We start from the raw sequence: 16,797 nt of genomic DNA, 5'->3' as shown, positions 1-16,797 counted from the left end.
AGAGAAAACCATTCTTCTCCAAGGAGTCCATGGGGAGCTTATTTAATCCCGCATGGTCATCATTATGTACATGTTCATAGCAACCATACTAAATGGACTCAACAGGTTGATTATGCGTGTGCGTGCACACACACACATACACAATATATTTATTTGTGTAACACTAATAGTTCCAGAATGTCAGATCATGAATTTCAGAGAGTGTTGAAGGAGACATGGGAGGCATTGGAGAGGAGGAAAGAGAAGCATAAATGCAATAAACACATTTACCATGAAATGCTCAAAAATATTTAAAATTAAGAAAAATGTATATAAAAACTTAAAATATGTAAAACCAATAAAATGAATTCATTTCATGGCAAATGGTGTGATTTGAAGAAACAGTTTGCAAAAGCAATACAAACCTCTCAAAATATATGAAAAAATAAATTTAACATCCTTAGACACAGGAAAAGGCAACCCTGAAACTAAAGAGATCTTTCTCACCTTAGACAGAGTGGCTACTGTAAAGAAAGCAAAAATCAGTGCTGGTGAAGTTGTGAGGAGAAGACCCTCATTGCGGGAGTCTCTGTAAACACCAGGACTATCACAGTAACAAACTGTGAGGCAAGAAAAAAATCCAGTTTAACATGATTCAGTGGTCCCTATTGGCTCAAACTGCTAGAGCCAGATAATGGACAGTTTATTTTAGACATATTTAAACACAGCACATTTTTGGAAAAGTTTCCTGATGAAAATAACTCAATGCCATGTACATACAACAAAGCTTCAAACATATTTACTTTGTAAATCTTTAAAAGTACATGGGACCTCTTCCATAAAGATGGGTCCTATTGACTGAAAAAGAATGCTCAAGATAAGGGTCTGGGGAGAATGAAGGAGGTAAACATAAAAGTCTGTGGAGACAATGTGACCTGGACTTACAGGTAGCAGAGAGGTCACCTAGGCTCTGCTCATTTCTTAAGTATGTGTGACATCTCCCATAAAGATGGGTTCTATTGACTGCAAAACACTGCTCAGCTAAGGGTCTGTGGAAAATGAGTGATATAAATGTAAGAGTCTGTGGGAGTCAGGCAGTGACCTAGGTCCTACAGATAGCACAAAGGTCACCTAGGGTGTTCTAAAGTACATGTGACATCACCCATAAGGGAGGGTTCTATAGACTGAGAAATAGGGCTCAAGATAAATACCTAGAAAGGAACTGTCTGGGATAAATGTAGTAGTCTGGCAGATTCAGATGTGTCCTGGCCAGACAGATGACACAGATACCAGAATGTTAGCTACATCCATTCCCAGCTTTCTGGGTGGAAAACAGGTATACACCTCCTCCATTGAGGAGACAACCCTGCATGTTCTAACATTCCTGTTTTCCCTAATGCTTATCTATGAGCACAAGGACCTTGTGTTCTCTACACCTCAACACTGTGGGTGAACCTACAAATTAGTACAGCCACTGCAATGTTGGTATAGAAGCTCCTCATAGATTACAAGGTCAAAGTACCATATGATCATCTGTCAGGAATACATAAAAGGAATCTGTGTCAGTACACCAAGACATGTGTTCACAGGCATGCTGACATTTATGTAACTAACAATCAAATGAGTCCATCAGCTGATGAATGGATAATTATAATTGGACCGGTGAATGTTATGGGCATGAAGAATCTCACCTTTCACAAGAATACCAGACTCAGACACACAGCAGGGCATGGTTTCTGTCATGTGTAAGGGTAAAACAGAAACACTGCCAAGTAGATGTTGTTCCATTTGGGAAGAGGAAGGGCCTGGCAGGAGAACGGATGGAGAGAATAGGGCAGGTAGTGGAGGAGACAATCAAGACATGATACAATACGTGTGTGTGAGTACACTGTAAAGACGCCTGTTGTCTTGTGCTATTTACTCACATTCTCTATGTGCCAATTAAATTTCAAAGAATAGTCTATAATGCATGAAAGTAGTGAGGGATATACAGGAAGAAAAGGACACAAGAGTGAGCACTCAAGAAAGCTGAGGTGGCAATGGGACTAGGGAATATGGTTAAAATACATGATACTCATGTATGAAAATGTCATAAACCTACTACTTTATACAATGAATATATACTAAAATATATTTGGTGGCCAAGTTTAGCTATAAAATTGCTGAAATTTGCCTTTAATAATAGTGGGTCCCAGGACTAACATTTGTGAGTGAGAGGGGTGGTCATGCAGGGGATTGCACACGTGCCTGCCTAGTGTTCCACCACAGAGCTAAACCTGAGGTCCCAAGGTCCCACAACATCCTCTTTTCAGTACCTCGGTGTGCATTTCCTCTCAGCTTTGCTATCTCTATTTCCATGATAGTTAACCGTCAATATTAAAAATGGGATTTTGAGCAGATTTTACTCACCTGGTAACTGACAGGTATGCATATTTCCTGTCCCTTCCTGCTAGAATCCTGATATTCACAGCATATGTGCATCTTTACCTGTCCTGGTACAGGCTTTCCATAGGTATATCTGTTATTAAACAGATCAGAAACCACGGGTCATCCTAAAGCAGAGACCTACAGTCTTCCCACCACTGTCAATCTGTAACAGTAAATTAGCTCTGTGTATTTTCACAATGACAGAAAATAGGGCACAATATAACGCTTGGCACATTCAAACTAGATATATAAACCATTTAGCCCTGTTAAGAACCACTGGGAGACAAGATTTTCTCCCTTTTATTCTTCTGAAAAGATTAAGAATCCTCAGTTAGTAAATGATGGGGCTGTGATGAATGGAGACCATGGCGAAATGACTCAGGACTATTCTAACCGACCTCCTCAGTCTTTTGCCTTCTTCCTATTCATTTTTTTTGAGCATGTTTATTTTAATGATAAGCAAATGTGAGCTAAGGTGTGTCTCTTCAGTTTGATTCAGGCACATTTGCAAATTCCTTCTAGCATGATTTGCCCTACTGCGTTTCCAGACATTAACAGCAATTTCAGTTGCTGTGACACAGGATCCACATTTGTCTGGTACAGAAATGCAAACACAAAAGTGAGATGTTTAAAAGTTGAACTTGGGCAGCAGTGGCTGGAACAGCAGATGGATTGGGAGCCCTTGTTTCTCTGTTCTTTCTGTCAACCTATAACATGTCAGCAGAATGCTGTTTAGTGCCTGTGTTTTCTTCACATGGGTCAGGGGATCTTTGTAGGAGCCTTCCTCTTTCCAAAGGTAGGAAATCCCTACTGCCTCATAATTTGATGTATCACTGGTGTCATCAGGATTAACATCATCAACACAGGCAATGAATGATCAAGCAGTTATGGATGCAGAGCAGTGGGGACGTGAGGAAGAAATGAACACCATAGGAGAACATTCCAGGAGGAAGGACAACCTTAGCATTATATATTCCACAATGACATGTTATCCCAGGTAGCTTTTGTGTCCAAGTACATTCTGAAGTATAGAAGATTAAACACAGGTAACTCACACTCCACACACAGTCACGTTTACTTTTTCATCTTGCACAGTGATGACCTTTGGGACCTTTACTTGAACTTCAAACTTAGGAAGCACTATTGGGAGAGAGAAGAGAAATTCAGGTGGAAAATTAGTATTCTAGTTGCCTAAACGATGAGCCTCTGCCAAGAAATGGGGACTTCCCATTATTAAGGTTTTCCGCCCCCAATAAAGTTAGAATGTGGAATGGTGATAGATTGTATCAGGATATGAAAATCTCAGAGGTATCTATTTAAACAAGAAAAGCCAAGTAATTTGCTTCTGAAAATCCCAGAACTTTCTGGGAGCTCCAGGTTGCTAGGTGGACAGCCTTAGCTAGAGTCAGATGAATCATAGCCTTACCCATTGAACTCAACATGTTCATTAATTTATCCTATGATAACCAGAAACTTACAAGATCTACTTTCCTTTTTCAATCTTCCCAAGCCATACCGAATTCCTCCACGGTGAAGGAGTGCTCTGTCTTCACTCCTGATTTTTTCACTATCACTATCTTGTAGGAGCCCTGAATAGGCTCTGATGACAGGCTGAAGGACAGCTGCTTTAGCCCATGCTCTGTATTAATATCCCGCCACTGCATAATTCGATTTGTCTTTGGATCCTGTGAGACAGGTTGTAAATTTTGTAAGTAAATAGAGTTTTAATTACATCAACACATCTAAGACCACGTGTTCATGATGGAAACATTAGGGTAGGGAATGTGATATAATGAAGCAACTATCCACAGTGGTGGAAGGCTGCTGCCCCACAGTCCTGCTACAACATTCCAGCATCAAGTTGCTTTCAGCAGATTGATTTCTCTCTGAACATGAAACAGTTAAGTTTCTTACCTCAATGTAAGCCAGAGGAAACTGGAATGAAAGAGAAAACAGTGTTAGTTTAGAACAGTGGTTCTCAACCTGTGGGTCATGATCACTTTGGCAAACCTCTATCTCAAAAAGTATTTACATGATGATTCATAACAATAAAAAAATTGTAGTTATGAAGTAATAATAAAAATAATTTATGGGGATGCATCCTGAGCCTTTACAGTATGGAGTTTACAGAAATTATTGTTCAAATCAGGAATATTTTTAGTGTGAAATGGGGTTACAAGTTTTAAATATATCCAGCCAAAATAACTTGGGGTAGTCCTGGGAAGCTATATATCCCCACTCTACACAAGGCACTGCTTCCCATTCCTCATCTAATGAGATACAAAGGCATTAGCACATGAACTCAATCTACACCTCCTGATTGTAGTTCAACAGAGCAAGCCACTGTCTAACCAGTGCCCAGAAATGCAAAGAAAGAAAGGAATCAACAGCTGCTTTGCTCTAAGAGCTGCCGCTGACTAAGGCGAGGGCTGCATGTTCAGAGGTTTTACAGGCAAAGTGTTTCTGATCCAGCAGATGAGGAATACAGTAAAGACAGACAGTGACAAGGTCATTTAAGGTTCTGCAATAACTGAGCTGTCTGAAGAGGTGAATTTCCTTCAGGTGAGCATCAGCTTGAAGAAAACATAATCATTTCCAGAAGTGGAAGAGAGAGCAAGCAGTGGCAGTTGTAAGGGAATTTTAGTGAGATTGAACTTGTTTCTGAAAGTCTAGAAAAATAAATCATGATAGTGGATGATGAAACTGTGGTACATGTGTACACAGTGAGAGTTTATTCAGCTATAAAAAATGAATTCACAAAATTTGTAAGGAAATGGATAAAACTCAAAGAAATTATAATGGTAAGCCAGGCTCAGAAAGATAACTGCTGTTTGTTATTTCTTATGTGTTCTTTATCACTCCAAACCCAGAATACTTTTGGACTCAAGGTACCTAGAAGAGGAACACTGGGTGGGAATACCTCAAGGCAGGGGACACACGATGACACAGAGGATGACAATGCACGGGTGCACTTTTGGGGACAGAACATTCATTTGGGTTGAGGCTGTGGGATGGGAGAGACAAGAGGGAAAGATAGGAAGGTTAACCCACACTAAGGACGCATGAAAAAGCCACGTGGAAGCTTACTGCTTTCTCAGCCTGTTAAGAAGCATAAGTTATAAGGAGAGTCAGAGGAAGATGTACTGCATGTCTAGATAATGCTGCTCCTGAAGGGCAAGGATCACTAAACAAACGTCCCAGTTCTAGTCATGAGATAGCGCCTTATGAGATGATGGCCAGGGAGGCCCTACACCCCCCAAAGCAATACAGAACCTTGAAGCTCTTCTTGATTGCACACAATAACTAGTTGATAATATTCTATTGTGGAAGACACCACACACCTTGGTGGAAGGGTGTAGAGAAATCAAGCTGGTGCTCTGCTAACACCCCCTGCTGACCAGCTTTCACAATGCCACAAGGTGCTGTGCAGATTGCTGCAGGAGAGGAGATGCCAATGGTCTCATCCAGCTGGGAACCCTAGGATGTCTAACACCAACCTGCCACGCAGGACGTGCCCATTGGTGCAAGAGTGGCACAACTTTTATGGGGTAGAAAATGGGTCTCTGGTTGATTTGAATCCAGTTCTGTAAGACGGAATGAATACTGGGTGCTGAAAACCCGTCAACAACCCGTGACTGTGGAAGTCTTAGTTTAAGTGGATCGATGACTCCCTTGTTTAGCTAAATTATCATGGCACCAAGCTGCCTTTCTAATTTATGCTAATAGTCACGGACAAATACTACACATAGCTTGAATGAGGGAAGCTTTCCTTGGCTTTGTGACCTGTGTTGATGAGACTAGGCTCTCTCAATTTTCATCTGATCTCTCTTTTTGTGCCTTATTTTCTCACCTTTTGAACGAAGTGGTACTCAGTACAGGAGCTTCTCTTTCATGTTCTTTTCAAACTCCATGTCTTTATGTGTCACTCACTTTCACCTCTAAATACTGAAGATGAGGGTGCAGACACTGCTCTTTTGCAAAGAAATACTGTGGTTTCAGTTTCCAAGATCCAGACTAACCCAAGAAACGGAAGTGGCACACGGCTGACTTAACAGACTTTAAAAGCTTCAACTGAGCCAGGCAGGGAGTGGTAGACATCCTTTAATCCCAGAAATCAGAAGGCAGAAGCACGCTGATTTCTGTGAGTTTGAGACCAGCCTGGTCTACATATACAGTTTCAGGCCAGACAGAATTACATGGAGAAATCATGTTTGTTTGTTTTTTAAAAAATAGTCAATTAGGAGTAAGCACAGTTGGGAAAAAGGAAAATTTCACAAAAGTCCTACATATGATTTCTTTAATATCATCCTGGATGACCTAGTCTACATAGCCAAAATAGAAAACTAAGCTATAAAATCTGTGAGTGAAGGAGAATTGTTTCTATCAGCTGAGGGACTAATACTTAGACTAGCCCTGGGAGGTAAACAGACAGGAAGAGAAGCCACAGACAGATAAGAGAAACAGAGAAATCCTGGTTTCCTCCTCACACTCCTGACCTATGACAAGACCTAAATGCCACAGTAGGGCTCTCCCTCTAATACTAGGGTACCTTTGCAATGGACCAGCCTGATAGATTACAGACAAGACCAAGATGAGGTCACTTTGCATTTGTATCTGCCTCTCTGTCTTTGTTTAAGCTGATCCACCCAAATTTAAGGAAGAAAGACCCCTCAAAGTTCCTCAAAGACCCCAGCACTCAGGGAGAGGTAGGGCTTCCAAATCCCCCACTGCAAAGGGTCTTCCCACCCATGTGACTGCTGTGCGTGATTCCTCAACTCTAATAAAAGACTTTCTTTACTGGCTGATTCACTCTGCTGTGCTCAAGATGTTTTCTGCCCTTTAATTCTTTACCTGTCAGAGAAAATGATCCCTATACAGCAGTAGCAAGATCACTTTATAACTGGTACACAAAACCTATTGGAATCCAAGATAAGTCATTTTTACTAATGAATTCAGCAAAATGAACATGATAAAACCTGATAGGGTACATTAAAAAATCTTAACTGCATTGAAAATGAAGGCAACTAATTATAAATTCTATAAACACCATTCATTAATGAAAACTATGATTTTTGGAAATAAGTCAAATAAGAAACTCAGTAGGCCTATGAAGAACATTGCAAACCATTATGAATTACATAAAGGGAAACATAAAATAATGGGCAGATACATGTGCACTAGACAAAAATATTTGTCACGAAATGATTTATACTCTTCCCAAATCAGTATATATGTTATTAATATTTCAATCACATTTCCAAGACTGAGTGTAGAACTGTAACCTGATAGTAAAATGTAAATAACACATCTGGGAATAGTTGTTGAAAACTGAAGCAAGGATTAATTCAAGGAAGTGAAATTAACCTAAATAAAAATGAAAGTGCTGTAATCCTTATGAAACCAGAAGGTAAAAGACAGGAGGGAGAGGCAATTGGTAAAATGCTAGCTGCTCAAGCAGAAGGACCTTGGTTCCATTTGCAGAATCCACACAAAAAGTAGGTACATGTGCCTACTGTAGCCCCAGATGGAAAGCAGAGACACACAGCTGTCAATGGGTCACTGGCCAAGCAAAGACTGACTTAAAACACATGATGTTTGGCATCCAAGAAATGAAATCTAAGATTGTCTTTTGTCTAGCACATACATGTCTACACACTCACACACACACACGCACACACGCACGCATGCACACAAATGAACATGTATTACACAGAGACACACAAAGTGCTGGGAAGTGAATCAACAGTCTGCACTGGAAATTTTAGTGTCATCAGCTAACAGAGATAGGTAAAGGGATGAAGAGATTGCCCAGCAGAACCATACTCATGTGTGTGTATACAATGAAGGAGGGAACTAGAAAAAAAAATCATCCTGAGTAATCAACACAGATCCAGAGAAATAAAACATATGCTCACTTATAAACAAATGTTAGCTGCTAAATTAAAGATAAGCACACCACAATCCACAGACTCAGAGAGGCTAAGTAACAAGGAGAGCTCTAGGAGAGATGCATGGAGCTCCCTTGGAAGATTTTGCAGGTGGACTGGAGGGCAGTGGGGATGGGAACAGGAGGGAGCTTGTGGGGAGCAAGGGATGGAGTGAGAGAGTACAGAAAGAGATAAGGGGGCATTAGAGAGCAATGTGGAATCCTAGTGCAATGGAAACTTCCTGGAACCTATGGGGGTGATCCTACTGAGGACTCCTAGTAATGACATATATGGAGCTGGAACTGGCCATCTTCTATAAGGAGGCAAGGCTTCCAGTTGTGGGACAGGGACACCTACCCAGACACAAAACCTTCAATTCACAACTTGTCCTGCCTGCAAGACGTGCTGAGGCAATGGTGGCTCAGAGATCGTGAGAATGGCCGACAAATGACTGGTCTAACTTGAGGGCAAAGCTACTAGAGGTAGTCCATGGCCACACACTGTCTGAATGGCCAGTAACTGGAACCTGGATAGAGACCCAGGGTAGAGCCAAACATGACCGACGAACCATCCCAACCAATAAATAAATAAAATTATTCCTAAAGATATTCTGCTGTACTCACAAGATAGTTGCCTAGCCCACTTGTCTTCAGAGAGGCTTCCTCTGGCAGCTGATGGGAGCAGATGCAGAGATCCACACCTGAACATTAGGCAGAGCTCAGGGAACCCCGCAAAAGAGGGGAGGGAGGATGGTAGGAGCCAGAGGGGTCAAGGACATCAGGAGAACATGGCCAACAGAATCACCTAAGCAGGGCTCATAGTGGCTCACAGAGACTGAAGGAGAAATAACAGAGCCTGTGATTTCTGTGGTCTGAGCTAGGTCCACTGCATGCATGCTGTGGTTGTTTAGCTTGGGGTTTTTGTGGGACTCCTAACAGTGGGAGTGGGCATGTCTCTAATTTGCCTGCTCTTGGGACACTTTTCTTTCTACTGGGTTGTCTCATCCAGCCATGATAGGAAGGTTAGTGCCTGGTCTTATTGCATCTTTTTATGCCATGTACAGTTGATATCCCTGGGAGGCCTGCTCTTTTCTGAAGGGACATGAATCTAGATGAGGGAGGGACACTGGCAGGAGTGGAGGGAGGAGGAGGAGGAGGAGGAGGACATGGTCATGATCTATTGTGTGAGAGAACAACAAAAAAAGAAAAAATATCCTTGACAGAATTATACAACAGATTATTGTGAAAGGATAGAATCTTTACTCTCCACCAAATGATGTCTATTGTAATTTGTTATCTGTAAAGAGAACATTAAGTAGAACGACATGGCTATTTTATTGTTTGTTTTAATTTTTAGCTGGTTCTTTGAGAGTTTTGTACAGTGTTTTCTGATGGTATACACTCCTTCCTCTAAATCACACCAGAACTACTTTCATTCCTTACGTACCAACTTAGTGTTTTCTCTCTCTTTTCACCCATTAACTCCAATTAGTGCTGCCCATATATTCTCGGATATGTGGGCTTCCACTGGAGTGTAGTGGACTTACCTGCATCTATACTCCAAAGAAAACTAACTCTCTGCCAGTAGCTAGATGTTAGCAATAGCGCCTCAGTTAAGGGTGGGATTTCATGTCCACCTCTGCTCTCCATGCTAAGGTTTGGTTTGGCTTGGTCTTACATGCTAACACAATTATAAGTTCATATGTGGGCTGCCATGCTGTGTCTAGAGGACTGTCTCCTTGTGTTCATTCACTACCTCTGGCTTTTTCAGTCATTCCTTTCTCTCTGACACAATAATCTATGCTCCTTGGTTGGAGAGGATGTTACTTAGATGTCTAATTTGGGCTTTCACATTCTACAGTTGAGCTGGTGCTGACTGATCATCATCCCTACTGAATAAGTTTCATAGATCAGGAAGGTTCTATGCACACTACTAGAAGGGCCAGGTCACCAAACTCACCCAGCTGTGAACTCTATAAACTGTGAGAACCACTGGTCTGGCAAGACACGCCAACTGGTGCAATTATAGCACAAATGTCATGGAAGTAATCAACCACTCTCTGACTGGATTTAAGGCCTACCATGCAAGATGAAACCCACATTTGGCATCATTATAGGGCCAAGAACCTGTGGCTAGGCATGCCATAGGACCAGAGGAGAACCCATTATAATTCTGCTGCTAAAGGTCATAATATTGAATCAACTGCTATTGATGTGTCTTTATACTTACAGATCAAAGCATCTCCCAGTCCTTATCAGAGGAACTTCTGTTTGTAGTAGAGGGTGATTAGCATAGACACCCACCACTTGCTGAAGTGCAGAGGACAAGAAACTCGGAAATGCTATTTTATTTTTAAAGAGTCCATTTAGGGAAGAAATTAAATATTAAATACAAAGTTATATGAGAGAAATACCCATGTTACACTAGAAATGAATTTCTTAAGGATGGCTTGGAGTAACAGAAACTACAAAAAAAAAAAAAATGACTGAAAAGTGTGATTAAGCCCAAAGTTTCTGTACAGTGAAATTCTCCATGAAGAATAAAGAAACCCAGAAACACTTAACCAGTAACAGAGTGCAAGATTTAAGGAAGACATAGCATGGCCAATGGTAACTGAGCAAGAGCTATAAATAGTCAAATGAACAGAGTAGAGAAGAAGACCAACTCATACCTTAGCAAGGGGCTAGAAATGAGAATATTCCAGTCACGTTATGTCTTCACAAACCCACCAATACCCACATGTAAAAGACTCACCAACTCATTCAGGGGGTGTAGGTTTTTATCCATAGAGACAACCCGAAACTTGACTGAAGAAAGAGAGAGAGAATTTTCTAGTGAGTTCCAGATACCCAGGCCTTCTCTGTGCCATGTTCAGAATGGCTTCTTCATTCCATTGCCCATGATGGAGCTTCATACCTGACTGTCCTGGTTTGTACACGGGTCTGTCTGTCTGGACAAAGACAACACTTTCTTGGTTCTTAACCAGCACTGTACTCTTTTTGTTGAATTCATGCGTTGGTCCTTTGATGTGGACAGAGAGGGACACCTTCTCATCTGAAGCTGAGACTCTGGGTAGCTGAGAAGGAGAGGAACATAAGACCCTTAACCATGACCCTTTGGAGTTCTTAGATTTCCTTTTTACCTCCTGTACTTCCACACTATAGGAAGGAGTTCTGGGTTAATCAGTTTCTGTTTAAGTATCATGTGAGGTGGGCATGTCAGAAACAAAGCATGCATTGTAAAACACAACATTTCATATGAGTCAGTGGAAGCAACAAAGACACTGTCATTTTTATGGAGTAAATATAATCTTGATAGAAAATTAGATATAACTCTGGAACTTAGGTACAGTGGAAACTAACAAATCAATGATAGTAGGAACTGCATCTTGAGGATAGATACAGAAGAAGAAACCCAGCACTTATTCAGGATATCAATTACACATAGGAGATGTGGTTCTGATTAGCCAGAGTGTTAATTGCAAGTTTATAACTTACCACCAGCATGTACTACAAAGTGGCAAAATCCTTCTTTCTCTGGGTACTAGGTTCTTGGAGGAACTTCAATGGAAAAGTAGCACATGAACAAATATTGGCTCTTCCTATTCTGTGGTGGGATAATCTATGCTATTTGTTTATTGGGTAAATGTTCTAAGTGTCTATTGTTTTGAAGTAGTAGCTGTGTTTCTAGATTAATCTCTTTTAGAAATATGTAAGTATATTATATATGCATATACACTCATGTGTACATAAATATAGAAAACAGATTGGGTCAGGTATCTAGTACTCACAGTGAAGGAGTCACAGTGGAAATAGTCCTTGTCAACCACAAACTCATTGGACAGACTTCTGGTTCCCCAGCTAGACTGCAAGGAGGTCCTGACAGTCACTGTCTCATTCAAATCATATAGATGGAAGCAGATTTTCTCAGGGGTCTCAGTGTAGAGCAGTGAAGGGACCAGTACCATATACTTCCTGGAAAGGAAAAGTTGAGACCAGCTGGGGACAGATATCCTTGTCCATGGCTGTCGGTTCTTCACAATATCACCACCATCCAAGATTCTCCAGCCTGAGGTGGCAGGTGACAGATAGCATGATACTGCAGAGTGGTCAATTATCAGTGTTTGTAATGGTAATAACTCAGCTTCAGGAGTGCTATCCATCAAGGCAGCTTCAAATGGCATGACTACTCTCACTTAAGCTGCTGGCATTCAAGTGCTAGAATGTTTTAAATATTTTTAGATAAAAATCTGGGAGGATAAATTATTCTTTTCATAAAAATTCATCATGGTTGTTCTAGATTATAATGTTTAATTCATGAAAAATAACAGTACCCTGTTTTTATATTTGGGAACCCTTTAACCTAAGATGTATAATATGACTGTGCAATTCAGAGTAGTATTATTCACATATGCTATACTTGAACAAGTACCAGTGGCTCTCTGCAGGAATTGTTCTCTACTTTTTTCTGGCATTAGAGTTTTTTTGTACCCAAAGTAGCCCAAAATCTAGACTGTCACCACTATATCACATAATAGAAAAAAAATCAAAAGTTTGCTTTTATTTTTACTACTTTAAATAGATTTTTCATATCAAAAAATGACAAGAAAAGTCACTCAACAGTATAATCCTGATAAGGTGGTTATTCGGGCACCAAATAACAAGTTTTACTTGCAGTTCAATCCAAGGTCTTTGATCCTAACAAGAGTTGCAGTGTGCCTGAATACATACACATCCCAAGGTTAAACTATCGGCTACACATTTCCAACCCAAAGTGCCAACAATATAAATACTTATCTTCAAAGAGATTAAAAGGTTTCAACACAGAAAAACATCTCTGACCACTGAGATTCTAGATATTAATGGTACATTCATAAGAGGAATGCTATTCCAAATCACATCACACCTCAGCTTAGTAACTGCTTTAGAATTGAAAAAATGACAACATAGAATCATGTAATACTAAAGTTGGAGAACATACATACAATTATTATTTGTTCATTGAAAAGCAAAATGATATAGGGAGGGTTTTGGGAGAAAGAACTGTGAAAAGAAATGGGTGGTTTTGATTGTAGGAGGAACAATCCACAGAGGATCTTGGTACTCACGGTTGTCCAGGTGATAAGGAAGCAGAGGTCAGGAAGGCAAGAAGAACTGAAATCAGACATTGCAGAGCCTGCCTGTCCTTCCACATGGTGGAAGAAAAGACATGGGACAGGGCCTATGGTGTCCTCTTCTCTAATACAGTTTCCAGAGATGCCCCCAATCCACAGAGCTTTATTTATGAGTGTACTGTGTAAACAGGAAGCTACGCCCTAGGTGTCCAAACAGAAGAGTGGATTTTGCAAGAGTTTTCTGTTATTGTCACTGTAGTCAGTGGTGGCCTCAGCACAACTCAAATAAGTTGCAACAGTCTCAGCAATGGTGTCAGAGTATCTTGGGTGGTGTTGATCAAGGATCAAGGGCAAAGAATCTACTTAGTTTGAGTTAGAGCAGAATTTCTCAGTCTTTCTACTACCCTCCATTAAATCTTTGCAGTGGTGACTCTGCTGTGATTGTGTGACATTTGCTACCTCACTGCTTCTAGTCACCTGGAATCTAGCAGCACTCCCTGGGAGGTGACAACTCACTTTCTCTCTTTCCTCATGTGAGAGTCACGAGAATAGTCCAGGTTGTAGATTTTCAGTTCTCCTGTCTGTAGTCATTCAAGTATCTACCTTCATGGGTGTTGTGTGTAAAAGGGGGACTGTGGGTACTGGGCAAGCTCAAACACTCACCATGACCATTCTTTCTTAGACCAGAGTTCACCAACCTCTTCTAAAGGTAGAGTTGAGAAGTCTTATCTCTGTGGTCTACTAGAAAGGCAAATATAATCTGTGCAACAAAAGGTAATTGCTTTACACAATTTAAATACATCAGTATTTGGGATACAATTCGGTTTTCTGGAATGACATTAAAGTCTGAGTTGGGGAGTACATTCAGATTTATATTCTAGCTGATGGGACTGTTTATTTTTTGCAAAGAACTTATGGCAGTGACTTGAGAGGAAGGAATATCATAAGCTAGAACAACTATAATCTTGAGGCATTAAGTAAAAAGAAAGAACATTACAGTGGAATAGTCCTCTTGTATACTGAAAAGATTTGTCACTTGAATTGGTTTAATATAATGTGGATTGATTTGTAGCCAGGCAGGGAATATGGGTGGGGTGACCAAACTAAGGATGATGGGAAACAGAAGAGCTGCCTCAGAAGTTGCCAGCTGAGGTAAAGGGAGCAGAAGATGATTTTGCCATGCAAATAAAGGTACCACCATGTGGCAGAGCATAAATAAGAAATATGAATTAACTTAAAATATAAGAACAAGTTAGTAATAATCCTGAGCTATTGGTCAAGAATTTACAGTCAATACAAGCCTCATAGTGGTTATTTTGGAATAGGTGGTTGGGACAAGAAACTTCCAATTATAGAACATGCTGAAAAGGGGATGTAGGAGAAGCATAGAAAGGTTGAAAGAGAAATAATACTTCTCTATTTCATTGAATGAGCTCTGAACACCAATTAATCATCAATAGGAAGCCTCAGCAACTACTGAACTGATCCTTTTTGTCCAAATTGCACTGAAACAATAACTTCAGTATTTCACCTTCAGTTCCTGGTCTTTATTTTGGAGCATGACAATGAATGGCTTTACATTCCTCATATGATGCTAGACGCAGCAGATATGGAAATATCAATGGGTCCTAACAATGCAGGATAATATCAGATGGCAGGGCTTGTCTGAGATCGTGCATAACCTATGCTCAGAACTCACAGATGACTTCTTGTTAGAGACAAACAGGCTATAATGATTTACTTGAAGATTTGAGTGAGAGGAAATAGTGGAGTACAAATCTGAGTCTTGAAAAAGCCTGTGAAGAGGCCCGGAGACTAGGAAAGCATTGACATGTTGAAATGGAAGTATTTCATCAGAATAATGATGTTGCAATAAAGCTCGCTTAAGTAAAGAAGGCCAAATGGGAAGAAATTTGAAGTAAAACCTAAAATGACTTAAATAATGAAAGGATATAAAAGCTTTTCTGTTGATCATGATAACTTATATGGTGTCTTGAGGATGACTGGAAACCTAGAGACCCCACTGGAGGACTGGAGTAGGTATCTAGATGTGCTGTGATGGTGTTTCAACCTGAGAGACTAGGACTTAGACAGACTCCCTGGTAGGCAGACAGATTGGGACATGGATAGAGCTAGGAAATAAAGGTGGCACACCTCCAAGATGACTGACAGCTTCCTTACTGTGATGGCTGAAAAAGAATGGCCCGCATAGGCTCATATATATGAGTGCTCAATCACCAGGCAGTGATTTGTTTGAAAGGATCGGAAGGTGTGATGTTGGCAAAGGAAATGTGCCACTGAAGGTGGGTTTAGGTTTCAAAATCCTATGCCACCAGAATCTTCTCTCTCTACGTCTCTCTTGTCTCTGTCTCTGTCTAACTCTCTCTGTCTCTCTGCCCATGGATCAGGATGTAGCTCTCAGTAACTTCCCCAACACCATGCCTAATGCATGTGGCCACGTTTCCTGCAGTTATGGTAATGGAGTAAACCTCTGAAACTGTAAGCAATAAATTGGTACCAGGTATTGGGATATATCTGTGATGAGCCAGGCCATGCTGAGTTGGCATAATGTAAACATTGGGACTTTGGACTAGAGAAGTGGTTGAACATTTTTAGGGTGTTTACTGGGATTTCCTAGTAGGAACATGTGCTGAGGGCAATGTAAATTATGGCAGCCTGGGTTAAGAAGTTTCAGCGGGGGGAAGAATATTAATTAGTGACCTATAGACCATTCTATAAGGTTTCATTTTGATTCTGTCTCAAAAATCTGCCTGAGGCTAAACTGAAGAGTTTTTAATTAAAGGTGTTGGCAAAGGATATTTTAAGACAACCTAGTATTGACTCTGTCATGTGGTGAACAGTAATCACACTTATGCAGACCATCAAGAAAATGAGAAAGCCAGACAACGAGAAATACAAAAGAACACCAAGAAAGGTAATGGAACAAAATCCATTGCTCAAGGAGATAAAGACAATTAAAGATGATAAATGATACATAGTGTAAGGGGACTAGAGACTTCAGGGCAGTACCATGCCCAGTTACACACGCAATTTGTGACAAAGAATTAAAGAAAACCTTAAGCAGTGGAAGAATCTATCAACAACAGAAAACAGATGCAAACAGAATTGAAAGAAGGGACCCAAGTGCCAGCCTCATCAAGCAGCAGAATTTGCATCAGTCACACGGTTTGATCTCTAGAGTCAAGAATACAAGAAAGAGGCTGTAGAACCTTCCTCCATGGCTAAGGAGAGCCACTAAGTCCAGGCATGTGTCGGGGTGTCCATTCATGGATGCCTAGAGAGGCCATTGTGTGGAGCTGTGAAGACAAAGCTTGGATTGCCTTGGAGACA

The 16,797-nt window shown here is 40.6% G+C and overlaps 1 protein-coding gene across 1 annotated transcript in view; it reads right to left on the bottom strand.

The window, feature by feature from the left end:
- The window catches only part of LOC118580268 (murinoglobulin-1-like), a 51,015-nt gene extending 37,489 nt beyond the window's left edge, over positions 1 to 13,526 (bottom strand). The window contains exons 1-8 of the mRNA XM_036181940.1: positions 13,441 to 13,526; positions 12,124 to 12,307; positions 11,250 to 11,409; positions 11,088 to 11,140; positions 4,321 to 4,341; positions 3,923 to 4,091; positions 3,462 to 3,546; positions 2,389 to 2,497 (exon numbers count right to left, since the gene is read on the bottom strand). Of these exons, the coding sequence (XP_036037833.1) occupies positions 2,389 to 2,497; positions 3,462 to 3,546; positions 3,923 to 4,091; positions 4,321 to 4,341; positions 11,088 to 11,140; positions 11,250 to 11,409; positions 12,124 to 12,307; positions 13,441 to 13,526 (867 nt within the window). The remainder of the gene's footprint in view (positions 1 to 2,388; positions 2,498 to 3,461; positions 3,547 to 3,922; positions 4,092 to 4,320; positions 4,342 to 11,087; positions 11,141 to 11,249; positions 11,410 to 12,123; positions 12,308 to 13,440) is intronic.
- Positions 13,527 to 16,797: the final 3,271 nt, after the last annotated feature.

Source organism: Onychomys torridus, chromosome 3 (genome assembly GCF_903995425.1).
Source record: "Onychomys torridus chromosome 3, mOncTor1.1, whole genome shotgun sequence".
Taxonomy (NCBI): domain Eukaryota; kingdom Metazoa; phylum Chordata; class Mammalia; order Rodentia; family Cricetidae; genus Onychomys; species Onychomys torridus.
Note: the sequence above shows the minus strand (reverse complement) of the source record. Positions and strands in the feature narration are given on the sequence as shown.